The following is a 27,500-nucleotide window of genomic DNA, read 5'->3' on the forward strand; positions in this document are numbered from 1 at the left end:
TTCTTCTGGGGATGTGTTGTGATTCTATCTGTCTCACTGTTTGTTTATCGTCTGGCACTGTCTTCTCCCTCTGACTGACTGACTAAACCCTCTCTCTCTCTCTCTCTCTCTCTCTCTCTCTCTCTCTCTCTCTCTCTCTCTCTCTCTCTCTGAAGCACCACGCCCTCTTGACCACGCAGGAGAGTTCGTTGACGGAAAGTGGAGAGATAAGAAGAGACTTATAACTCCCCTCTCCCTTCCCCTCTTCCCCTCTCCTCCCCTCACTTTCCCCCCCCCTTCCAAGGAATTCTGCCCCCACCCATCCGCAAGGTCGTGTTTTGGTTCCTTCTCTGTTTTCTAAGTTCCACCAAAACGTGAGAGGTCAAGTGACTGGTGGCCTTAGTGTGACCTTGGTGTGGCCTCGCTGGTGATCTGGTGACCTGGTGACCCTTTCCCCGGTGGTCATTAGCATCTGCCTGCCATGTCTCGGGTGTGTGTGTGTGTGTGTGTGTGTGTGTGTGTGTTGTTGTTGTTGTTGTTTTTGTTGTTTTCGTTGTTGTCTTCATCCCTCTCCTTCCTCCTTCCATTCCTCCTCCTCCTCCTCCTCCTCCTCCTCCTCCTCCTCCTCCTCCTTGTCCTTCCTTATCTCTTCCCTTTCTCCTCCTTCTACTAGGCTACCTTTTCACGATCCTCCTCCTCCTCCTCCTCCTCCTCCTCCTCCTCCTCCTCCTCCTCCTCCTCCTCCTCCTCCTTTCGTTATCTCTCCATCCTCCTCCTCCGTGTCATCTCCTTCTCCAGTGACCATTACTTTCCTCCCATCGACCGCCTTTTATCTCCCTTGTTTTCACCCCCCCTCCTCTCCCTCTCTCTCTCTCTCTCTCTCTCTCTCTCTCTCTCTCTCTCTCTGACCTGACCCTCGCCAGCCGCCGCAGGTCAACCAGAAACAGGCGCTGGTGATGAACTACCGTGGGAGGAGGAGGAGGAGGAGGAGGAGGAGGAGGAGGAGGAGGAGGAGGAGGAGGAGGGAAGGGAAGACCAAAGCACGTGCGAGAGGTGTAAGTTAACCCCAGCTGACCCTGACCTCCTCCTCCTCCTCCTCCTCCCCCTCCCTCCTCCTCCTCCTCCTCCTCCTCCTCCTCCTCTTCCTCCTCCTCGTCCGTCATGTCGTAACGAGGTCAGGTCACGGCGGCAGCTGAAGTGTGGGAAGCGCAAACGTTTATCCCACACACACACACACACACACACACACACACACACACACACACACACACACACACACACACACATACACACACACACACGCACTCTTGGATTCTGCTTTGTGTTACTGTGTTGGTTATTTCATTTACATTTTTTATTTAGTTTGTTATTGTTATTATTATTATTATTATTATTATTATTATTATTATTATTATTTTCGCATGACTGTTCTTGTTCTTTGTTTTCTTTGTTGTTGTTGTTGTTATTGTTTGTTGTTGTTGTTGTTGTTTTAGATTCTCGCTTCGTTTCTTTTCGTAATAAATCAAAGAAAACGTAAAAAATAAAACCAAAACGATCAATTTGCCTATAATTTACGAATGACTGAAATTAATTAACGAAAATTACTTAACGTGTGTGTGTGTGTGTGTGTGTGTGTGTGTGTGTGTGTGTGTGTGTGTGTGTGTGTGTGTGTGTCGTAACTGTCACCACGCGAAGGGAGGGAAGGGAGGTAAAGAAGAAGAAAGAGGGACAGGAAGAAGAGAGGAAGGAAGAGAAGGAGTAAGAAGGAAAGAAGAATTGGAGAAGTGGTGTGGAGTGGTGGAGTGATTCATCTTACCTCTCACCACCACCACCACCACCACCACCAACCACCTCCCCCACCACCATTACCTATCACATCCCATCACCACCACCACCACCACCACTATTACCACCACACAAACAAACTAACCACCACCACCACCACCACCACCACCACCATGGACCAACCAAACCAAGGAAGAGAGGCGAAAGAAAACGAGAAGTTGGGAAGGTTAGGAACTCTTAGGTATATTTTGATGACCACCTGAAGAGCAACGTTCATCACCATCCGCGTCACCATCACGGCCACCTGTACTGCTGCTTGTCGTCGTAAAGGCAAGAGTTAGTACCCAGTTAACAGGGGCGTCATCCCGCGCGCGCCATCTACCGCCGGGAAAAAAGTAAAGAGGAAAAATAAAAAGAGTCTTCGCGTCATTCGGAACTTATGCAATGTCAGAGATGTAGATTCTTCCACCTCGAGCGTAGTAAAGCTTAAAATACACCTTGGGAATTGGTCTAAGAGAGAGAGAGAGAGAGAGAGAGAGAGAGAGTAGACAGGTCATTTTTTTAAGGGAGTTTTCATGGGTAAGTTTTTTTTTTTTATCCTGGTTCTTAGTTTGTTGTCTCTCTCTCTCTCTCTCTCTCTCTCTCTCTCTCTCTTGTCTGGGTTCAAATGAGGGTTCTAGTTGTTGTTTTTGTATTTTTTCTCCTTTCTCTTTCAACCGTGTTCTTTAGTTTGTTCTCTCTCTCTCTCTCTCTCTCTCTCTCTCTCTCTCTCTCTCTCTCTCTCTCTCTCTCTCTCTCTCTCTCTCTCTCTCGTTATTTTTGCTTTTCTCGTTTTTTTCAGATTTTTTTTACACTTTATTTTGCGTTTCTTTTTTTCATCCATTTTGATGTGAGTGTTTTAAGGTACTTGTTGTTATTCTTTGCTTTGTTTTGTTTTCCTTTTTTTTTTCCTTCTTTTCCTCTTTCGTCAGGTCCTATGTGAGTGTTTTAAGCTAGTTTTTATTGTTTTTTTTTCTTTTCTTTTCTTTTCTTTTTCCTCCTTCATCTGGCCCTGTGTGAGTGTTTTTTAGTTATTGTTCTTTCCTTTGTTTTTCTTTTCCTTTCTTTTCCTCCCTCGCCTGGTTGTTGTTTTTTTCTTTTTTTTTTCTATTTTTTTCCTCCCTGGCCTGGTGCTGTGGTTGGCTCAGATAGCATCGCCACGCACGCTATAAAATGCAGAGCAGCGATACGGAGCTAAGTCTTGTCTCCATCCTAACATAGTGCAGATGTAATTATTGCTCGCCCGGTATCCATTCTAAACACTGCCTCGCCTCTTGTTTGGAATGCACAGCCAGCCCTACCTCTGCTGGCCCGCACTACTCCCGGCCCTCTCTCTCTCTCTCTCTCTCTCTCTCTCTCTCTCTCTCTCTCTCTGGGCCAAACAAATTGTGGTTTCAGAACCTTTAATGCACTCAGATGATCTCTCGCTCTCTTTTATAATCTCTTAGCTCCTCTTCCTCCTCCTCCTCCTCCTCCTCCTCCTCCTCCTCCTCCTTCAGATGGTCGGTGAAAGGCAGACGAACCGACAAGTTTGTGTAAGGGGGACTTGTTAGACCCGAAGGGAAGCCAAGACGAAAAAATATCAGGCGGGAGAATGACGCGTTATGAAAGGGAGTGAAAGGTGAGGTTTGGTGCCCCGCGAGCCCCCGGAGACGCGACACACACCCGCCCCGGAGTTCCCCGCTAAAAGGGCCGCCTGCGGTTGACAAATAGTTGTGGTCGCAGCTGCCGCAGACGGACCAGTACCTCACAATACTCCTCCTTTGCTCCTTTCACTAAGCGGGGCCCGAGAATTTTAATCTTCGCAAACATTCATGGTCCTTTGCGACACTGCCCGCCATTTCCTGAGTCTGGTCCCTCTTCTGCCTCTCCTTGGTGCTGCTTGGTGATGCTGGCCGCGCCCCTCGGACCCTGGGCAGCCGAGGGGCGAGGCATAACGAGTGCTCATTCGGTCACATTAAGATGGGAAGCAGAAGCAGTGGTGGTCAGGAGGAGCGGCCCTGGAGACCTGCCCTGCTCCACCCTGACCTCCGCTGGGTTTTATGGCGTGGTGTTGACCGACCTGTGACCTCGAGCACCTCTACTCTAATCTGGTGCATTTGTATTGGTGCACAGGTAAACCTAACCTAACCTCACCGCACCTGTAATAACGCATACATAATCGCACCTGTGTTTAGCCTCAAGTAATTTAGCTTACCTGCATTTTTTCACGGTAATCCACAGGTGTTCCCGAGCACCTGTATCTATCCACAGGTAACCCGCCTCGCCTTTACTAATCCACAGGTAACCACACGTACTTGTACCTGTATAAATTCACAGGTGACATTCAGCGCCTGTATAAATTCACCTGTCACTTGCTTATCTGCGGTCCCGCGTCACTCCATCACAACAGAACCTATTGCAAAACCCGCCGTGACTCTCATTAACTCCTTCAGTAGTGTGACGCATTTTTACCTTGAGTTATGGGTGCGATTAGACGATTTTACTGACATTAGGAAGCGTCTATGGAGGTCAGAAGGTTAATGGCCACAGTATTCATTATTTTGATCCCCCACATAGGTTTCTGAAGCTGTATAAAACCACCAGATAGTAAACAGAATGAATATGGAAGCGTGTCATGGTACTGAAGGGGTTAAAGACACTTAAGGAATGAAAACAAAAAAAATATACAGATCGCTTGAGTGTGAAAAGTGATTCTGTAACTTATCTTTTCAGTACAAGGACGCGTTTACATATTCATTCTGGTTATTTTCTGGTGATTTTCTACAGCTTCAGAAACATATGTGGGGGATTAGAATGGTGAAGACTGTGCCCATTAACCTTCTGACCTCCATAGACCATTACTAATATCAATAAAATGGTCTAATCGAACACAAAACTCAAGATAAAAAATGCGTAACATATATTCTGCTTACTATTTGGTTATTTTTTAAACAGAAACTCATGTAAGGGATTAAAATAGTGAAGACTGTGACCATTAACCTTCTGACCTCCATAGACCCTTCCTTCAATAAAATAGTCTAATCACACCCAAAACTCACAGTAAAAACGTGTCGCAGTACTGAAGGGGTTGAAAAAAAAAACATGGAATTAAAAGCAAAATATGTAAAACTGACTGTAACTTCACCACTGCTACTGCTACCGCTGCTACTGTGCCTCTACCTCTACACACAACCTGCTACTGAATATTATATCAGATACCACTAACTCGTAGCGCCTTCACCATTCGTCTACGACCTGGAAAGCACCGTTGGATCCTGCACCTCATTTGTACCGTCAAGTTCATGGGATCGAAGGCCATGTAGCTGTATTGGCTCAGAATATTCAAGTGTTTGGAATCTCCTAAAGAGTTGGAGTGGCTGGGAACTCTTGTTTATGAGATTAGAAGCCGTGTGAGGTCCTGCCGCTGATGTTTATGGGATTGGAACTGATGTAAGACTCCACTGCGATAAGGTGAATTTTTATGCATCTCTCTAACTTGTTTACCTTCTCGATTACTTGTTTGCTTGCTTACTCACTCACTCACTCACTCACTTCTGTACATCGTAAACTCAACGCACTCGCTCACTCACGCACTCACGCACTCACTCACACACTTATTTACTTGCTTACTTTCTCTCTCACTCCTTCACTTACTCTCTCCCTCACTCACTCACTCACGCACACATTCACTCACACTTATTTACTTACTTACTTACTCTCATTCCCACACACACTCACTCACTCACTCACTCACGTCACCGCACTGCAAACTGAACGCCAAACCGCCACATGTCCAACCCAACACAGCGCAACACTCGACACACGCAACATAAACCAAAGGAACAGCAAATTAATGCGGCACAACGTAAAACTCGACGCAACACCGACCCGAACACAGCGCCAGGCGGACTCGACGCAAACGGACACAAGTTAAAATACAAGTTTACAAGCCACGCCACCGTATATCGCCAGCCGGACAGGTGACAGACAAACACGCCAACACACGAACGAACCGACAAAACAACCTTTACTCGAGATAACAGATACAACAACTGATCATCATGACTTGTATTTATTAACTAGTTGCTCTGGTCTCTTGCCTCCTCCTCCTCCTCCTCCTCCTCCTCCTCCTTCTCTTCCTCCTCCTCTTAGTCATTAGCACCTATGATACTCCTGCTATGTTGATCCCCTCTTACCTCCTCCTCCTCCTCCTCCTCCTCCTCCTCCTCCTCCTCCTCCTCCTCCTCCTCCTGCACACGTCTCTTGGAATACTAACACGGGGCTGCAGTATCACCATCCATCTCTGCTTTGCTCATCTAATGGTTGATGATACACGTTCACAAAAACAGGCAACGTGAAGACAAAAGATTAATTTCCTGACTGTGATGGTTTTTAGAGTTGACTTGTGTGTGTGTGTGTGTGTGTGTGTGTGTGTGTGTGTGTGTGTGTGTGTGTGTGTGTGTGTGTGAGACTTGCGATTCTTAATTCTTCTTGTTTTTACTTTCTTTTTTATTGTCTTATCGATGCTGCTTCTGCTTTTTCTTCTTTTTTATTTTCTTCTTTTCTTCTTTTTTTTTTTTTGTGGTGTTTAAATTATTCTTCATTTTTTGGGTAGTATTAGTTTTGTGGATGTGTGTGTGAAGATAGAGGAGGAGGAGGAGGAGGAGGAGGAGGAGGAGGAGGAGGAGGAGGAGGAGGAGGAGGAGGAGGAGAGAGAAGAAGAAGAAGAAGAAGAGAGAAGAAGAAGAAGAAGAAGAAGAAGATGAAGAAGAAGAAGAAGAAGAAGAAGAATGATGATAATGATAATGATAATAATAATAATAATGGTAATAATAATGATAATAATAATAAAAAGAAGAAGAAGAAGAAGAAAAAAAAAGGAGGAGGAGGAGTAGGACGAGGAGGAGGACGAGTAGAAGGAGGAAGTAGTCTCTCTCTCTCTCTCTCTCTCTCTCTCTCTCTCTCTCTCTCTCTCTCTCTCTCTTGTCAGAATAGTGATGAGGCGTTACGTGGAGGAATTAAATGACCGTCTGGATAAAGAAATCTTACGTGCTGGGCGAGGGACTAACGTATTTAATCTTCAGGAGACTCGGCTTGCAGTGGGCGATTAAGACCCTCACTTCATTTATATCCAGTACCTCCACTATTAAACCCTTCAGTACTGGGACGCATCTTTGCCTAGAGTTTTAAGTACGATTAGACCATTTTATTGACATTAGGAAGGGTCTATGGAGGTCAGATGATTAATGGTCACAGTCTTTATTATTTTAACCCCTTCAGTACTGGGACGCATCTTTACCTTGAGATTTGTGTATGATTAGACCATTTTATTGACATTAGGAAGGGTCTATGGAGGTCAGATGATTAATGGTCACAGTCTTCATTATTTTAACCCCTTCAGTACTGGGACGCATCTTTACCTTGAGTTTTAAGTACGATTAGACCATTTTATTGACATTAGGAAGGGTCTATGGAGGTCAGATGATTAATGGTCACAGTCTTCATTATTTTAACCCCTTCAGTACTGGGACGCATCTTTACCTTGAGATTTGTGTACGATTAGACCATTTTATTGACATTAGGAAGGGTCTATGGAGGTCAGATGATTAATGGTCACGGTCTTTATTATTTTAACCCCTTCAGTACTGAGACGCATCTTCACCTTGAGATTTGTGTACGATTAGACCATTTTATTGACATTAGGAAGGGTCTATGGAGGTCAGATGATTAATGGCCACAGTCTTCACTATTTTAATCCCTACATGAGTTTGTGAAGCTGTAGAAAATCACCAAACAGTAACCAGAATATATATCACGCATTTTGGGGACGTTTTGTGGGTAATTTAGACGAGTTAATTAACGTTAGGAAAAATCTATGGAGGTCAGAATATTAATGGCTAGATTCTTTACTATTTTAATCGCCCACATAAGTTTCTGAAGTTGTATCAAATCACCAAATAGTAAACAGAATGGTACTGAAGGGGTTAAGAAGCAAGAAGGAGACAGAAGGAGAGAGCAAGGAAGAGGAAGGAAGAACGAAGGAGAGGAAGGGACACACAGCCACGTCCTCCTGTCCTCGCGTGCCAGGAAGGATTGATCAAAAGGAAAGGAGGATTTGAAGGATGCAATAACTCTCCACTCTCTCTTGTGATGGATTTACATAACGTGTTGATATGTGTGTGTGCGTGTGCTTGTGTGTGTGTGTGTGTGTGTGTGTGTGTGTGTGTGTGTGTGTGTGTGTGTGTGTTTAGGTTGTGAAAGTGGTCATGGTTCTTGTGTTGTTGTTATTGTTACTTGTATTGTTATTATTATTATTATTATTATTATTATTATTATTATTATTATTATTATTATTATTATTATTATTATTATTATTATTATTATTATTATTATTATTGTTATTATTATTATTATTATTATTATTATTATTGTCGTTGTTATAAATGGTAGTGATAGAATTATTGTTATTTTTACTACTATTGGAATTATATTGCGATAACTATTTGAGAGAGAGAGAGAGAGAGAGAGAGAGAGAGAGAGAGAGAGAGAGAGAGACGACAACGGGTGTGATCAGAATACTAAAAACATTGCAATCGCTTCACCACTATTCTCTCTCTCTCTCTCTCTCTCTCTCTCTCTCTCTCTCTCTCTCTCTCTCTCTCTCTCTCTCAGTTGCCTCAGTGGTGAAGGAAGGAGAGAAACGCTGGCACTTTTTATTTCTCTCATTTAATTTCCACCGATAAGCAGAAATATTAAAACCACACTTTATTCTTGATTTTTTCCTCCCTCATATTAGTATTCCTCCTCCTCCTCCTCCTCCTCCTCCTCCTCCTCCTCCTCCTCCTCCTCCTCCTCCTCTTCCTCCTAGAGTAATATTATAAAACATTTAAGGAATTCTGGGTAAAGCCGAACGTGTTGCATTAAGATTTCTGATAAAAAGATTCACGTAATGTTAAAGTCAAACAGAAGACTGGAATTGGAGAACTGGGGAAAAAAAACAACGACAAAACAAGAAAATAAATGTAATCAGGAGAAAATAACAAGAGGATGAAAATAAGTGGATAAATTTAGAAGACGAGAGAGAGAGAGAGAGAGAGAGAGAGAGAGAGAGAGAGAGAGAGAGAGAGAGAGAGAGAGAGAAGGAACAAGAAGAAACGGAAAAATTCAAAAGATAAAGAGAGAAGAGAGAGAAAAAAAAGAAAAAGAACAAATAAAAACGAAAAACTAAAAAAGAGGAAAAAACAGAGAGAAAAAAAAGGAAGAGAAAACAAGAAGGAAAAAGAAAAAAAAATAATAAACACGAGAGAAGCATTTCATAAGACGAAGAAGAGAATAAAACACACACACACACGCACACACACACACACAAACACATAAACCACAACACCAGTAGCTAATCACCACACACTTCGTCAGGAGGGAGCAGATCTTAGCACCTTCAGTAGTCAGCGAGCCGTGGGAGGGGGAGCACTATCGCCTTCCCCAGTAATTGTTGTGACAGGGACAGAAGGAGTTTAAGGAAGATTACGTCCACCTGAACCCTCTGCTGCATATTAATAGAGGTTATAATTGCTTATCTACATGGGGCTAGTTAGAGGTGAAAGGGGTTACAAGTCTCACTGATTACCTGAAGGAGACTTACGAGGAATTTAAAGGCTAAGTTGTATTTACCTATGCATCTATCGATATTATTCTTCATGGCAAACTTTCTATTCAAATAATAAGTTTCTTAATCCCTTCAGCACCAGGACGTGTTTCCATATTCATTCTAGTGACTATTTGGTGATTTTCTACAGCTTCAGAAACTCAAGTGGGGGATTAAAATAGTGAAGGATCTGGTTATTAATTTTCTGGCCTCCGTAGATCCTTCCTCATGTCAAAAATTAGTCTAATCACACCCAAAACTCCCATTTCCATATTTACTCTGGTTACTGTTTAGTGATTTTATACAGCTTCAGAAACTCATGTAGGGGATTAAAATAGTGAAGACTGTCGCCATTAATCCACTGACCTCCATAGACCATTCCTAATGTCAATAAAATGGTCTATCCGTACACAAATCTCAAGGTAAAAATGTGTCCCAGTATTGAAGGGGTTAATAGTCTCAATGTTTGCCTGAAGGAGGGAGGAAATAGGAGGTTCTCTGGTAAGGGGTTCATGTGGTGAGGTAATAAGCTAAGGGTTCGATCGGTTTGTGGTGAAATGGTGTGGTGAAATGATGTGGTTGTGTGTGGTGAGTGAGTGTGTGTAAGTTTATTTTGTGAGATTTGTGATATTTTAGATTTTGATTCGTGTGTGTGTGTGTGTGTGTGTGTGTGTGTGTGTGTGTGTGTGTGTGTGTGTGTGTGATTCAAGCTCGTCTTCTCAAACACTTCTCCTCTTCACTTCCACTATTTGAAAAGGCTTTATTGACACTTGCACCAGTTTTTTCATGAGTTTTTACAGTTGTAGAGGCAGAATGACAAGATTTCTGCACCGTTAACTGAAGGAACTGTTGAAAACCCCGCTAGTCATCTCTGTGGCCTTTTATGGACTTAACCTAACTTAATCTAATCTAATCTAACTTAACTCTCTCTCTCTCTCTCTCTCTCTCTCTCTCTCTCTCTCTCTCTCTGGAATTTCTCTCAAGTGTTTATTTTTTAACGTCGTTACATATTTTTATGGTTTATTATCTCTCTCTCTCTCTCTCTCTCTCTCTCTCTCTGTAGGTGCTGACACTCATGATAATAACCGCCATTACAAAGGTTGGCTTATTTGCATGGTGCATTTTAATGGGTTGTTTAACATAGGTAATATTAGCGAGTCCGGGGCGCGTGTGTTGGCGATAAGGGGGCTGCGCTTGACTCATGGCTGGACGCTCCCCCGGTGTTATTTATCGGACATTGTTATCGCTACATTGTTATCTCTACTGTGTTGTGAATACCAATGTAGGAGATAATGAGAAGGGTTAATTGAAGCGAGTGACATCAGCGTAACTTCTAATTCTCGTTCTTGTCTTATACTTGTCTGTAGCGCTCTCTCTCTCTCTCTCTCTCTCTCTCTCTCTCTCTCTCTCTCTCTCTCTCTCTCTCTCTCTCTCTCGTGTGTGTGAGGATGTAGATAACAGGAAATGCTGATGACTTCACCCTTTCACTAAACAGAAAGCGATTATGACTAAAATGTTTCACACACACACACACACACACACACACACACACACACACACACACACACACACACACACACACACACACACACACACACTGAAAAATCCTTATGTTTGGAAAATTAACCATGACAGTAGTAGTAGTAGTAGTAGTAGTAGTAGTAGTAGTAGTAGTAGTAGTAGCAAGCATAACAGTAGTATAAATAATGATGAAAGTGATAGTGATTAGTGATAATTAACTGATGAGAAACGGAGATCATAAAGCGCCGATAGCGATACAAACAGAGCGGCGGCGGCGGAGGTGGCGGTGGCGGTGGCGGTGGCGGTGGCGGTGGTGGCGGTGGTGGCGGTGGTGGCTACACAAATATAGCGTGCATGTGTCTGTGTGTGTGTGTGTGTGTGTGTGCGTGTGCGTTTCAAGTTGGCGTGTATAAGGAAGGGTCGACGCTTGTATGTATGGGCGTGTGGTGATAAGGCTTGTGGCGTGGCGTGGTGATGTGGTGGTGGTGGTGGTGGTGGTGGTGGTGGTGTTTGTCACGAACGGCTCCTCCACGTCACGCCACCACCACCACAACCCTCCCGCCGCTTAAATTACTCCAGGATTGTTTGGCGGTTCAAGGATTTATTGTTTTATTTTCCTGTTTTTTTTTTTTTTTTTTTTTTTTTTTGTCAATACTGTTTTTTTTTTCTTTCCTTTTCTTTCTTTTTCTTTCTTATGGATTTTTTTGTTTTCTTTTCCTTCGTTTTCTTCTTTTTCTTTCTTTTTTCTTTTATTTTCCTGGTTTTTTTTGTCAATACTGTTTTCTTTTCCTTCGTTTTCTTCTTTTTCTTTCTTTTTTTTTCTTTTTTATGAATTTTCTTTGGTTTTGATTTATTTTTTAGATTTTTTTCTTTTTTTCCTTTTCTGAATTTTTTTGTTTATTTGCTTGTTTTCTCTTTTTCTATTTGTTTTATTTATATTTGTTTTCTTTTTTTATTTTTTTTATATTTTTTCTGTTTTCTTTCTTTTTTTCTTTAATGGATTTTTGTTTGTTTGCTTTTTTATGTTCATTATTTTTCTCTCATTTTCTTTTTCTCTATTTTTCCTATTTATATGTTTACACGTATTTTTTTTAATTATTTCTTATTTCTTATTTTATATTTTCCTTTTTTTTCTCTTGTTTTCTCTTATGTGCATATTTTCCTTTATTTTTTTTTGCTTCCATATATTTTTTCTTTTCTTTTTGCTTACTTTTATATTTTTCCCTTTTTCTTTTTCCTTCATTTGTTTTACGATTGAGTTTTTGGTGAGATTAGACCATTTTATTGAGATTAGGAAGAGTTTATGGAGGTCAGAAGATTAATGGCCACAGTCTTCACTATTTTAATCCCTTCAGTACTGGGACACATTTTCACCTTGAGATATGTGTACGATTGGACCATTTTATTGACATCAGCAAGTGTCTATGGAGGTCAGAAGATTAATGGCCACAGTCTTCACTATTTTAATCCCTTCAGTACTGGGACACATTTTCACCTTGAGATATGTGTACGATTGGACCATTTTATTGACATCAGCAAGTGTCTATGGAGGTCAGAAGATTAATGGCCACAGTCTTCACTATTTTAATCCCTTCAGTACTGGGACACATTTTCACCTTGAGATATGTGTACGATTGGACCATTTTATTGACATCAGCAAGTGTCTATGGAGGTCAGAAGATTAATGGCCACAGTCTTCACTATTCTAATCCTTACATGGGTTTCTGAAGCTGTATAAAGTCACCAAACACTAGACAGTCACCACGATGAATATGGAAACGCGTCATGGTACTGAAAGGGTTAAGTTTAATATTTTAATTATTTTCACTGGTAATTTCTCTTTTCACTCATTTTTCTCTCTTATTTCCTGCCATTGAGGGAAAATAAAAGCACTGGCCTCGTTTTCTCGTTTTTTTTTTAATTCTTTCTTTTCATTTTTCTTTCAACCTTTCATTCATAAAAAAAAAAGAATATTCGCTTTATATTTTCACTGTCATTATTTTTCTTTTCAATAATAATGGCGGTGATGGATATTGTATTTATTAATTCATGTATGTGTTCTGTTGTTATTATTATTATTATTATTATTATTATTATTATTATTATTATTGCTGTTGTTGTGGTTGTTGTTGTTGTTATCATTGTTATTTTTGTTGTTGTTGTTGTTGTATATCTATCTATATATTCATTTATTCGTTTATTTATTCTTTGTTGTTATTATTGGTGGTGGTGGTGGTGGTGGTGGTGGTGTTGATAGTAGCAGTAATGGACAATGAAGATTAATACTGGTGATCTGATGTATTCATTTATTAATTTACATATTCTGTATTATTGTTATTATTATTGAAGGTAGTAGTGGTGGTGGTGGTGGTGGTGATGGTGTTAGTAGTAGTAATGGAGGAGGAACAGTACTGGTGATCTGGTGTTGCTTAGCGTGTTCATCTCCATTAAGGACAAATCAGGAACAACTCACTACTAAACACACAATTAGGTCTGTATTAAGAAACGCTCTTCTCTCTCACCACGACTGTTTTCCGAGGCCGCAGAGATGACTAGCGGGATTTTAAATAGTGTTTCTCTAGTTGATAATGCAGAAATCTTGTCAGTCTGCCTCTAGAACTGTAAAAACACCTTAAAAATCGCTCTTCTCTCATCGCGACTATTTTCCAAGGCCTCAGAGATGATTAGCGGGGTTTTCAAAGGTGTTTCTCTAGTTGATAATGCAGAAATATTGTTCCCCTGCCTCTAGAACCATAAAAACACCTTAAAAATCGCTCTTCCCTCTCACCACGACTATTATTCACGGCCACAGACATAACAAGCAGGATTTTCAAGAGTGTTTCTCCAGTTCATAATGTAGAAATCTTGTCACTCTGCCTCTAGAACGGTAAAAACACCTTAAAAACACGTGTACATTTAGATAAAGCGTTTTGAAATAGTGAAGGTGAAGCACAGAAGACCCTTAGACTACCACCACCACCACCACCACCACCACCACCAAAGCGCCATATAACCTCCCTGTTTCCCTATTTTCCCCTCATTTCCCCTTGAAGGAAGCCCCATTACCATCTTTCCTCCCCTCTTCCCGCCTTCCTGCCTACTTTCCCGCCTCGTATCTTCCCGTTTTCCTCTTCTAACTCTTCCAAATTTCTATAAACTTGTTAATTTCACCTCAGTATCTCTTCCCGCTCTCTTCACGCTCATCTCTCTCTCTCTCATCTTCTCGCTCTTCTTCACAATTGGCCTTTCCGTCTGCATAGAGAGAGAGAGAGAGAGAGAGAGAGAGAGAGAGAGAGAGAGAGAGAGTCGATAAGATAAATAAAGAAACGGATAGGAAAGGAAAGGAAGAATAAGAGAAGAGAGAGAGAGATATATAGATAGATAGATAGATAGATAGAGAGAGAGAGAGAGAGAGAGAGAGAGAGAGAGAGAGAGATTTATCGCTTATTTTCTCTCTTTTTCCTCTCCTCTCGTGTGTTTTGTCTTTATAATGTTGTTGTAAGTTGCAATCGCTTTTCCTTTGATTCTTCTCAGCGTGGCGAGAAAGCAAGTCTTTCCGCGAAGTGTGTGTCTGAATTAGCCGCTGTTTACGAGGTTTGGGGTCATATACAGCTGATATTTATTGATTTTACTATCTCTCTCTCTCTCTCTCTCTCTCTCTCTCTCTCTCTCTCTCTCTCTTTCTCTTTTCTTTCTTCTTTATCTAGCTCTCTCTCTCTCTCTCTCTCTCTCTCTCTCTCTCTCTCTCTCTCTCTCTCTCTCTCTCTCTCTCTCTCTCTCTCTCTCTCTGGGTACTATACCTGACTTCACTCCCAATATGTAGAGTTAATAAGGTCTAATGAATGTCAGTAACCGAAAGATAGGGAGGGAAACGTGCCTCTCTCTCTCTCTCTCTCTCTCTCTCTCTCTCTCTCTCTCTCTCATCAGTCAAGCCAGTGTCCACAATTTGGCTGAGTTCTGGTGGTTTTGGAAGTGTCCCGCGGAAACCCTGCCAATTTGAAGTGTCATTTCCACCACTAAACGTGACTTAAATGAACAGCGGTTAGGAGCGGGGCGGGGCGGGGCGGGGCTCGGGGAAGAGGGAGGAGGGGTGAGGGGGTACGGGTAGGCTCACATCCCTCCACCATATGCCTCTCCTTTCCCTCCTACATGTTACCCCACTTCCTGATCCCCTCTCCTCTCTCCCTTTCCTCCCCTCTCTCTCTCTTCCCTAACCCCTCAGTGACCGTATCTTTTTCCCTTCCTCTCTCTCCCTCTCTCTTATCTCTCCCTGCCATGTAACATCCTCTTCTCCCTCTTCCTCCCCTTTCCCTCCCCTTCCGCTCCTCCCTTCCCTTCTCCCTGTCCTAGCTACAACCGTGAAGTGATCATGAATGAGGGTCCCTGCCACCACTGAACGCCTCACTTGCTCCTCTCTCGCCTTTTGTCAGCAGGGAAGAGGGGAAGAGGGAAGAGGGGAAGGCAAGGTAGAGAAAGGGGAGGCATAGAAGGGGACTTACTGAAAGGTAGCATAACGTGAGGTAGGATTCGTGATAAGTTGGGTTTAGATTAGGTTAGGTTAGGTTGGGTTGAGTTGGGTTGTTAGGTTGGGTTAGGTTAGGTTAGGTTAGGTTGGGTTGGGTTAGGTTAGGTTAGGAAAGGTTGAGTTGAGATAGGTTAGGTTAGGTTGGGTTGGGTTAGGTTAGGAAAGCTTAGGAAATGTTAGGAAAGGGAAGGTTAGGTTAGGTTAGGTTAGGTTAGGATAGAGGATCAAAATTAATGCTCAAAGGAAAGAGAATAAAGAGAAAGAAAAAAGGAAGGAGATGAAAAGGAATTGGAAAAGCTTAATTTAATGAAAGGCAAGATAAGGTAAAGAGTTAATGCTGATACACAGGATAAAGAAGAGAAATAGAAATAAACAAGAAACGAATGAAAGAATAGAAACAGAGGAAGAAGACGAAAAAAAAATGAAATAGTGAAATAGGTTAAAAATACAAAATCTAGTGAAAGAAAAGAGAAAAGAGAAAAAAAAAAAAAAGAATGGTAGATAAAAGAAAGCCATTAAAGAATCTGAAACAACAAGACAAACTAAAATACTGACGATAACAAATAAACAGATAACCAGTGCCAACAAATACCCTTTCTAAATGTCGAGGTAACGTGGATACCTGTTCTACCTGGAATGACAAACTTATTACCTGGCGGGAAACTAATTTAACCCCTTCAGTACCAGGACGTGTTTCCATATTCACTCCTCTTACTATTTGATGATTTAATACACCTTCAGAAACTCATGTAGGGGATTAAAATAGTGAAGACTGTGGCCATTAATCTTTTGACCTCCATAGATCCTTCCCAATGTCAATTAAATCATATATACCCAAAACTCAAGGTAAAAATGCGTCCCATTACTGAAGGAATTAATCTGGAAGAGGAAGGGAAAAGAGGAAAAGAGGAAAAAGAAAACCAACACGCAGATAAAAGAGAAACAAGGAGGAAAGTGAGATGATGAGCAGAAAAGGGAGGATGAAAGGGAAAAAAGAGGGAAAAAAGAGGGAAAAGGTATATTTATTGTTATTAAGACAAGGAACGGAGAGAGGAGAGTAAAAAAGTATTCACACCTGAGGATGACAAGAAAAGGGTTAAACTCAGGTGTTGCTGTGAAGATCAAGAAGGAGAAAAGGAAGAAGATGAAGAAGATGATGATGTAGATGAAGACGAAGAAGATAAAGAAGAAGAAGAAGAAGAAGAAGAAGAAGGAGAAGGTGAAGACGAAGAAGATAAAGAAGGAGATGAAGCAGTAGATGAAGTCGAGGAAGAAAAGAAGAAGACACATAGAAATAAGAATAGGAGGAGGAAAGATAAGAAAAGATGAAGAAGAAAAGCTGAAGAAGAAGAAGAGTAAGAAAAGGTAGAAGAGAAAAAGAATGAAAAGAAAGGAAGACCACAGACACAAACACACACACACACACACACACACACACACACACACACACACACACACACACACACACACAAACAAAAAAAAACAGAAGAAAACACAAACGAAGCACAAAAGCAAAACAAACACACACACACACACACACACACACACACACACACACACACACACTACAAGACACAAGACAGGCAGGTTGACAAGCAAATAGAGTAATAGATGAGCACTTAGATAGACAGACAGCAGGAGGATGAGAGGAGGAGGAGGAGGAGGAGGAGGACAGGGGCAGAGACATGAAGGGGGGATGGATGGAGGGGGAAGGGGTAGTGACAGGATCATCTATTCACTACAGACTGATCGAATTTTCACGCACAGGGCGCCACAATGGAGTGGAACTAAGCGTGACCAATTGATTTCCGCGGAGAGAGAGAGAGAGAGAGAGAGAGAGATTAATATATGCTCATCCCCAGTTTTCCTTCGGGTTTTAGAGAATGTCAACCAAATTAGTTACTTTAGTATGGTGAGAGTAAAAGGGAGAAAAAATGTGGGAGAGGAAATAAAAGGGAAGAGGTTGGAAATTAGGAGGAAATAAATGAATAAAGGAGAGAGAGAGAGAGAGAGAGAGAGAGAGAGAGAGAGAGAGAGAGAGAGAGAGAGAGAGTATTGATCTTTAGTAAGAGAGGATGATACTTGGTGGTAAGAGATTTAAATAAAGCTTATACCGCCAGTCCGTGAGAGAGAGAGAGGGAGAGAGAGAGAGAGAGAGAGAGAGTGAAAGAATAGGACTACAGGAAAGGGGAAAAGGGAGAGGGAAAGAGGATCAAAGAGAAAGGAAATGGTATGAGGTATGGGAATGATGAGAGAGAGAGAGAGAGAGAGAGAGAGAGAGAGAGAGAGAGAGAGAGAGAGAGAGAGAATAAATAAGAACTAAAGAAAAAAATAAGTAAATGCATTGAAGTAAGGAAGAATTAATTAGTACAACTTGACGAAACAAAAAGAGAAGAACCAGAAAAAGAGACGAAGGAAAAAACACACACACACACACACACACACACACACACACACACACACACACACACACACACACAGAAAAATGATCAATTAGTAAGCTTCTACTCGGACGCAAGAGAAAATACGTACATGTGAGAGCAATAATTACGTGTGTGTGTGTGTGTGTGTGTGTGTGTGTGTGTGTGAGGGGCAGGTGTGACGGAGACAGCGGTTGAGGGAGGTATTGTCACTGCCACGGATAGGACAATAGACCACACGTGACCCTTCCGCACACACACACACACACACACACACACACACACACACACACACACACACACACACACACGCACGCACACAGGCAGTCAAATTTGTTCTGTGTAAAAAGTGATGTTGATAATAATGTGGTGTATGTGTATTTAATGTCCCCCCAACACTGTCATCACCACATATCATCGCTCACTCCACGAACAATTACGGGAACATAAAGTCACTAATCGATTGGTAATAAGATAAACTCATTCCTCGTTCCGTGTTTTGGTTTTTATTCTATTTTTTTTTTTTTCGTATTTATTATTTTTTTTTCCTGCGTTCTGATTGGTTGGTAAGTTGATGTCAGGTTTCTTTCTGACCAATGACGAGGCTTGTTTTTTTATTTATTTATTTTTTTTTTATTATTGTTGTCGAGGGTTTTTGTATTATTCACTTAAGTAGTAGTAGTAGTAGTAGTAGTAGTAGTAGTAGTAGTAGTAGTAGTAGTAGTAGTAGTAGTAGTGGTGGTGATGGTAGTTGCAGCTGTAGTAGTTGTGGTGATGGTAGTTGCAGCTGTAGTAGTTGTTGTGGTGGTAGTAGTAGTAGTAGTAGTAGTAGTAGTAGTAGTAGTAGAAGTAGTAGTAGTAGTAGTTATTATATTTTGTTGTGAAAGAGAGTGTCGTTACTGCGTTCTGATATATCTTGCTGTTATAGTAGTAGCAGCACCAGTAGCAGTAGCAGTAGTAGCAGTAGCAGTAGTAGTGGTGGTGGTGGTGATGGTGGTGGTTGCGTGTTCCCGAAGGTCGCATCACAGTTCGCGTAAATCAACACCGCCACTTTTTCTCCGCCAACACCAAGATTTCCAGTCACATTTTCACGCACGTCTCACTGTTCGCCATCCAGGAAAAGAAAACAAGTAAGAAATAATACAAGAAAGCAAATAGAACAGTAATAACAAGTATCTTCACGACATAACCAGATTCGCTTTCACTGAATGTCTCACGCTCAATTAAACGCTGGAAACACATCATAATTTCACCGAAGGAAGAAAATGAAGTTAATTCTCTCCATACACGTCAATAAATTCAATCACATAATAACTAGATTCACTTTCATTCAATATCTCACGAAAGATTAATCGCTGGAAAAACATCATAATTTCACCAAAAGAGGAAGAAAATGAAGCGAATTCTCTCCATACACGTTAATCAACTCAATCCTTCACACTTATCTTCACAAAATGACTAGATTCACTTTAACTCAATATCTCACACTCAATTAAACGCTGGAAAAACTCACAATTCACTAAAAGAAGAAAAAAACTGAAGAATATCAAGCGAATTCTTTCCATACACGCTAATAAACTCAGTCCTTCACACTTATTTTTCTTCACAAAATAAGCAGATTCACTTTAACTCAATCTCTCTCAGTTCACTCTATCACGCTCAATTAAACGCTGGAAAAGCATCACAATTCCACCAAAAGAAGAAGAAAATGAAGAAAATCAAGCGAATTCTATCCATACACGCTGATGAATTCAATCTTTCACACTTATACAATTGTTATCGCCAAAAATTACGCACGGCAAATGAAGAGTGACGGAGATAACACACCGCGGAGATAAGACAAGTAACAACGCGATAAGTACGATACAACAAAATGCAGGAACAAATTATCATACTTCAGATACTTGTGGTAAGAGTAGACGATCATCACCACCACCGCCGCCGCCGCTACCACCACCACCACCACCACCGCCACCACCACCATCACCACCACCACCACCACCGCGTAACACTGTGTCCTGTATTCAGAAACGCTGTGGCTCGTCTTCTCAAACACGTCTGCGCTTCATCTCCACTATTTGAAAAGGCTTTATTTAAATTGACACGTTTTTTTAAGGTGTTTTTACGGTTCTAGAGGCAAATTGACGAGATTTCTGCATTATTAATTGGTGAAACACTCTTGAAAACCCCGCTAGTCATCTCTGTGGCCTTGGAAAACAGACGTGGTGAGAGAGCAAAGCGTTTGGGAATACTGGCCTTTGCTCCCTCATCACTATTTCCAAGAAACTTAACCCCTTCAATACTGGGGCACATTTTTACCTTGAGATTTGTGTACGGTTAAACGATTTTGTGTACATTAGGAAGAGTCTATGGAGGTCAAAAGATTAATGGCCAGCCTTCACTATTTTAATCCCCCATATGAGTTTATGAAGCTGTATAAAATCACCAAATAATAAGCAGAATGAATATGGGAACGTGCCATGGTACTGAAGAGGTTAATCTGACACTACAAACTTTAAAACACTATTAAAAACTTGTGTAACTTCAACTAGAGGCTCTTTGAAGTGAAGTTACCAGCAGAGGTGTTCCAGAATATGACACACTAACAAAACTTCACTAAACATCGCGCTACTTACAAACTCCCGCCAGGATTTGCGTTTTCACTCGCGATCGCCGTGAAAGAAAATGGAACCAAGATCATGACAAGGAACGCCCGAGAAAAACACAGGAACTTCATTGACAACACGAACAGGGACTTGGATTCTAGGTCTGAGGTCCGTATTCAGAGACATTTTGCTCTTCCACCACGATTAGCGGGGCTTTCAAGAATGTTTTTCCAGTTAATGATGTAGAAATCTTGTCACTCTGCCTGTAGAACTGTAAATACATCTTTTGAAACGCTCTTCTCTCTCATCATGACTATTTTCAAGGGTCATGAAGATGATCAGCAGGGTTTTCAGGAGTGTTTCTCTAGTTTATAATATAGAAATCTTGTCAATCTGCCTCTAGAATCGTAAAACACCTAAAAAACGCTTTTCTCTCTCACTGCGACTGTTTTCCAAGGCCACAGAGATGACTAGCGGGGTTTTCAAGAGTGTTTTTGAAATTAATAATGTAGAAATCTTGTCACTCTGCCTCTAGAACCGTTAAAACACCTTTAAAAACTCGTATAAATTTAGATAAAGCCTTTTGAAATAGTGGAGGTGAAGCACAGAAGTATTTGAGAAAACGAGCCATAGAAACGCCTTCTCACCACGACAATATTTCAAGGCCGCAGAGACAACAAAGCCGTGTTGTTAGGACAGTTTCTCCTTTTAATAAACTAGAAATCTTCCCAATCTATCACCAGAACCATAAAAACACCCTTGAAAATGCTTTATTCCCTCACTATTACAAATTTTCAAGGCCGCAGAGACAACTAGCCGTGTTGTCAGGACAGTTTCACCATTTAGTAAGCCACAAATGTTAGCAATCCATCACTAGAACCATAAAAACGCTCTTAAAAACACGAGTATCTTCAACTGGAGTCTATGGAAAGCAGCGGTGGTGAGAGAGCAAAGCGTTTCAGAATACGTACCTGGGCGAGCGGGATATGGCGCGGGCTGGATATGGCGCAGGCGGGACTTTAAAGGAGTATTCCCGAAGTTTCTGAAGTTTTATGGTATTAGGAGGAAGCAGGGAAGTTTAGCGGTGAAGTAAGCGGCGTACAAGCGAAGCGTTGTCTGAGTTAGCGGTGTGTTAGGGGCGCTGTTGCTGTCACGCCGGATAAGATTGGGTAAGTTTGGCCTGTTTTGAGTGTCGTGGCTATATTTGGGCGGGTTAACGGGTGGTGATGCTGCTGCCCGGTGATAAGGTTAGACTTGTGGGCGTGCTACGACACATCTTGGTGGAGAAAGGAGATGGGAATAAAAGGAGAAAATAGAAGAGGTTTGGCTAGGTTAGGTTAAGGTTAGGTTAGATTAAGTTAGGTTGGGTTAGGTTGAGTTAGGTAAGGTTAGGTTAGGTTAGGTTAGGTCATGTTAAGGTAAGGTTAGGCTACTTATAAGAACCGATCTTTATGAAGGAAGGAGATGAAAATTCTCAAGTTTATAATGATGTAATTTATAAACTGTTTTTTAGTTTCAAATTGATTTTATGAACGAGTGAAATATATTTAAAGAGTCTTATGTATCTTCTTTTGAAGGCAAATAAATAAATAAATAAAATAAATAAAAAAATAAAGAGGAGAAATAGAAGAAAAGTAGGAAATATATATAGAATGTTTGGAAAGGAATAAGCAACTGGGGCAAAAAATTACAAAAAACACAAATTATGAATGAAGTCAAAGAAACTGAATAATAGAAACGGCAAGAATGAAACTGAAGATAAAAAAAAAGACAAATAAAAGATTAATTAAGAAGAAATAAAAGAAAAAAGTTAGCGGGAATTATGAAAAAAAAGACGAAACGAAAAGAAAAGTGAACATTGAGAGAAGTTACCGTTACAAACACAAATTTATTAGTACTCATTATCATTACTTCTATATTGTTAGGTTACTCTACTACATTATCTACTCTATATTGGGTAGTTTGTATGTATCTCTCTCTCTCTCTCTCTCTCTCTCTCTCTCTCTCTCTCTCTCTCTCTCTCTCTCCATAAATAAAGTCATGTCATTAACTGTATTTGCCAACGAAAAATTAAAATATTTCTGCGTTTTCATTATTTTTATTGTTATTATTTTTGTAGTAGTAGTAGTAGTAGTAGTAGTAGTAGTAGTAGTAGTAGTAGTAGTGATGGTGGTGGTAGTAGTAGTAGTAGAAGTAGTGGTAGAGTATCAGTAGTGGAAGTGGTAATAGTAGTAGTATAATAGTAGTAGTAGTAGTAGTAGTAGTAGTAGTAGTCGTTGTTGTTGTTGTTGTTATTATTGTTGTTGTTGTTGTTTATTTTAAGATGGCGACGGCAGGGCACTAAATATTGCAGTATAATCCAGCTACCTGTGTTTTTCTCCCTCGCTGCTTTTCAGTTACTCACAAACACAATAAAATAAATCAAACAAACTCCAAACTTTTATAAACCACCAAAAAAAAAAAAAAAAAAAAAAAAAAAAACTAACAAAGAACACAGCAATATGGAACCCTTGGCGCGGAGGTTCAAAAAAAGTGCGTTCAGATTATTAATGTTTCGTTCATCAGCTGTGGAATCGAGATTTAATTTATTACTCTTAATTAAATCTTATCGAAACTCAACTTAATAAACTAAAGCTCCTCATTAGATCTAAACAACGCTAATGTTCCGTATATAAAATTTTGTTCCTTCCATTTGAGGCAATTGTAGCAGCGGCATTAGTGGCCGATGAATTATGAAACTGGCGAAAAAAAAATGAAAGCAGAAAGTGTTAATAGAAAATGGGAAGTGGCTTCATTTATACTGCCAATAATAATAATAATAATAATAATAATAATAATAATAATAATAATTTCAATAATAAGAGAGAGAGAGAATATGTGTGTGTGTGTGTGTGTGTGTGTGTGTGTGTGTGTGTGTGTGTGTGTGTGTTCGTTAATAATTCTTCTAATAGTATTTTTTTTAATTATCCATCACAGTGAGTCTATAATATTCTCTTTGTGGTAGTGATGTGGTGTTGATGTGGTGGTGATACTAAATAATGATAAAAATAATACACACACACACACACACACACACACACACACACACATGAATTAATTTAAACCACTGACAGGAGGAAGGAAAGAAGGAAGGACGCTGCAGCAGGAGGAGGAGGAGGAGGAGGAGGAGGAGGAGGAGGATGTAATATAGAGATGAATGAGGAGAAATGATAAGGGAAGAAGATGAAGGAGGAGAGGGAAGGAGAATGATAATGCAGGAGATGAAAGAAAGATAAGTAGGAGAGAGAGAGAGAGAGAGAGAGAGAGAGAGAGAGAGAGAGAGAGAGAGAGAGAGAGGAAAACAATAAAATAAAACTAAAATAAATAGAGAAGCAAAAGAAATGAAGTAAAAAAAAGCCAAAAAATAAAGACCAGAAAAGAGAGAGAGAGAGAGAGAGAGAGAGAGAGAGAGAGAGAGAGAGAGAGAAAGCAAAATCTCAAAGTAAACGTTAATTAGCAGAATAATAACGAGAAATATACTTAATTCCAGACTCAGAGCGGTGGTGAAGGAAGAAGAAGAAGAAGAAGAAGAAGAAGAAGAAGAAGAAGAAGAGGAGGAGGAAGAGGAGGAGGAGGAGGCTGTGAGGAGAGCGAGGCCTTTCACACAAGTAAGGACTCTACTCTCACCTGTCCTATTGCACTAATGAGAGAGACCAAGCTAATGAGATAGACGAGAAGTGAGCCAATTTTTAAAGCGTGCAATTATACAGGCCAAAAATTCTCTCTCTCTCTCTCTCTCTCTCTCTCTCTCTCTCTCTCTCTCTCTCTTGTAACCTTTTTTTTTTTTTTTTTGCTCTTTTTCACTTGTTTTCATTTTTTTGTTATTTTTCCTTTTTTTTTTTTTTTTTTTTGTTATCAGGAAAGTCTCTCTCTCTCTCTCTCTCTCTCTCTCTCTCTCTCTCTCTCTCTCTCTCTCTCTCATTAATTTTTTTCCCTTACCGATCAATAATGTAATTTCTGAGTATTTATCTTTTTTTATCCTTACATTTTATTAATTTCTAGATTAATGTGCTGTTTTTTCTAGTTTTAATTACAAATACATTAGTGCAAGTACCTGCAGAGAGAGAGAGAGAGAGAGAGAGAGAGAGAGAGAGAGAGAGAGAGAGAGAGAGAGAAAAAGATAAGAATAGAGAAAAATTTGATTGGTGTTCGGTTTATAATGATGCTGAATCTTGTCCCTGTGGTGATGGTGGTGGTGGTGGTGGTGGTGGTGTTGTGGTGTTAGCGGCGCCCACAGTCAAGGAAGTGAACGCTCGCCCGGCCCTGTGTCACCGCAAAATGTGTCTCGGTTGGTTAAAATGTGGCTAAATATTTGGTGACAAGCTGAAATTGGTGATTATAATGAAGCCAAGACTGGTGATAAATTGAAGCTAAAACTGGTGAATGAAGCTAAAATTGGTGACTAGTGAAGCTAAAAAGTCTGGGGTTTATAATGAAGGTAAAATTCTGGTTACTGAAGCTGAAATTGGTGATTATAATGAAGCTAAAGATTGGTGATAAATTGAAGCTAAAACTGGTGAATGAAGCTAAAATTGGTGACTATAATGAAGCTAAAAATTTGGTGGTTACACTGAAGGTAAAATTCTGGTGAAGGGAGATAGGATTGGTGATTAGAATGAAGCTAAGACTGGTGATACGATGAAGCTAAAAGACAAACACTTCAAAATATAAGTGAAAAGAACAATATTTAAGCTTCCCTGATGACAGAATGAAGCTTAGACCGACTCACTGAAGCAAATAAATTAACGCTAATGACGCAACGAAAAAATTACGTATCAATTCACAATACAACGAAGCGGAAACACAACAACACCGCCAACACTGTCAACACCGCACAGAAAAAAAATAATAGACTGATACAATGACAACACCAACACACTCACCACTAACACCACTACACCATAAAGCAGGAAGAGAGATGGAGGATTAGCCCCACCACCACCACCACCACCACCGCCGCTGACGCCAAACAGAAACCCTATCAAGTAAACAACAGGATAATGGAATACGACAGCCTATATTCAGAAATGCCTTGTTCTTTCACCACGACAGTTTTGCAGGGCCTTAGAGACGACTGGCAAGATTTTCAAGACAATTTTCATCCTTATAACCTCGAAATTTTGACAGACAATCACTAGGACCATATAAATACCCTTAGAAACACGAGTATCTTCAACTAGAGCCTCTGGAAAATAGTAATGGCGAGAAAGTAAGACGTTTCAAAATACGGACTGAGCGAAGGACGATTAGAACCCAAATTAGCGGTACATCTTTGGCCTCCCCGTCGCGGCTCTTCTATTGAAACATCAGACGGTGTAGTGATCCCCGTGACTCCCTAGTGGCCAAAGGGCGGCTACTCCAATGACCTCCCGCCGCTAACCCCGAAAACTGTGGTTAATCCGTTCATTATCCGCCGAACGTGATACTGGGAGCGGCGGACAGCGGTGAGCGGAGCGGCCCGGGGGAGGGTGATGCGCTGCTCCCCGCTCGCTTCACCTCAGCTTCCTTCCTATCTCCCGTTTTTAAGTCCGTCTCTCTTCACTGACATCCTGAGGTGAAGAGAATGTGTCCGCCACTAAGACACTCGCATCCACTCACCTTTACAGCGGTCCCATGCAACCACACACGCCCACACGCCCACCACCACGCCACCTCACCACTCGCGACTCCTCACTCCCGCCGCTGCTGATGTTGCTATTCCTGGTGATGGTGGTGGTGGTGCTCGCTCGCCTTGTACCCTTACCCTCGTGCTCCCTGCTTAACTTCTCAACTAGTGCACGTAGCGGCCAGGCGTGCAGCGGCGAATGTAAAACAAGGTGCTTACATATTCATAGCACACACGACATGGCTTCCTTGCAATGCTCTCCGGGAAATGATGTACAGTCGTCACGCATCACTCAAGGGTGAAACTGACCCTCCACCACCACCACCACCACCACCACTACCACCGCCACGATCGCCAGGTGTGGTGTATTTAATGCGTCAATTATTTATGTTAACCGTCTGGGAAGGTAAAGTGAAAATTACAGGTGAATTAATGACAAGTTTTCCATCCTCCATTATCCTCCTGTCTTCTCGTCATAAATCGCCAGGTGTGTTAGTGAAGGCAGCGAGTGACAGGTAGAGTGAAGGTGTGCAAGGTGACATGCATCTCTGCCACACCTGTTATTAACCCCACACCTGTAATATCTTCCTCAGTACAGTACGTGTCACTTCACTTCACACGCACCACCACAACACAGTGCCACAAACGTCACCGCCACGAGTGCCACGCTTTACCTTTAATTAGTGCCACGTGCGAACACCTTTGGCCAGCGAGGAAGGAGTGGCGCCCATACCTGATAAACTGCGGCCATCAATCATGCCATGCCATCTCTCCAAGTCACCAGTGCCACCTCCACTCGCCGCTCACCACTCACTCACCTAACCCACTAATACATGCAAACACCAGGGAAAGCACAGCAGTTGCCTCGCCTCCACAGCACCACAGCCTGACACTCGCACCACCACACAGCACCATTGATGTGGCTGTGGTGGAGGCTGCAACATCACCACCACCACCACCACCACCAAGAGCGTAACTTACTGATTGCCTTGGTGTCACTCTTCTACAATTAAGACAATGAGTGCCACAGTGAACACGTGCGAGGAGGTGAAGGAGGTGACGTGATTCGGGTGTGTCACGCTGGGAGAGGGAGGCAGGGCGGGGCGGGGCGGGGCGGCAAGCACAGGTGAGGAGTAGGAGTAGGAGGAGGAGGTCTACTTACCCAGTACATATCCTGCGGCGCCCCTGAGCCGTCGTACAAACCCATGAGAGACGGAGTGGTCGTGCAGGCGGCGGCCCTCCACTGTCTACCTTCTCCTGTCTCCACTTAAACCAATCTTAACATCACTTGTGCATTTATCCAAGCCTTTTTTTTCCTGCCCCCTTTCTAATTCTCGTCCGCATACATATTTGT

At 41.5% G+C, this 27,500-nt stretch overlaps 1 protein-coding gene and 1 long non-coding RNA gene across 3 annotated transcripts in view; one reads left to right on the forward strand and one right to left on the reverse strand.

Annotated features, from left to right (window-relative positions):
* The window catches only part of LOC123513625 (LIM/homeobox protein Lhx9-like), a 122,151-nt gene that overhangs the window by 94,565 nt on the left and 86 nt on the right, over positions 1-27,500 (reverse strand). Inside the window, exon 1 of one of the 2 annotated variants that reach the window (XM_045270894.1) lies at positions 27,309-27,500. This exon is cut by the window's right edge and continues 86 nt beyond it. In XM_045270894.1, coding sequence (XP_045126829.1) covers positions 27,309-27,353 — 45 coding nt within the window. In that variant the 5' untranslated portion in view covers positions 27,354-27,500. Of the gene's footprint in view, positions 1-26,139; positions 26,287-27,308 lie in introns of those variants that run through there. The other variant, XM_045270895.1, reaches the window with a different exon arrangement.
* Positions 1,935-17,500, forward strand: LOC123513626. Its single transcript, XR_006677415.1, has 2 exons — positions 1,935-2,308; positions 17,471-17,500. It is a non-coding gene; the product is annotated as an uncharacterized LOC123513626 (long non-coding RNA).

The sequence above is a fragment of the Portunus trituberculatus genome, chromosome 36, assembly GCF_017591435.1.
Source record: "Portunus trituberculatus isolate SZX2019 chromosome 36, ASM1759143v1, whole genome shotgun sequence".
Lineage (NCBI taxonomy): Eukaryota > Metazoa > Arthropoda > Malacostraca > Decapoda > Portunidae > Portunus > Portunus trituberculatus.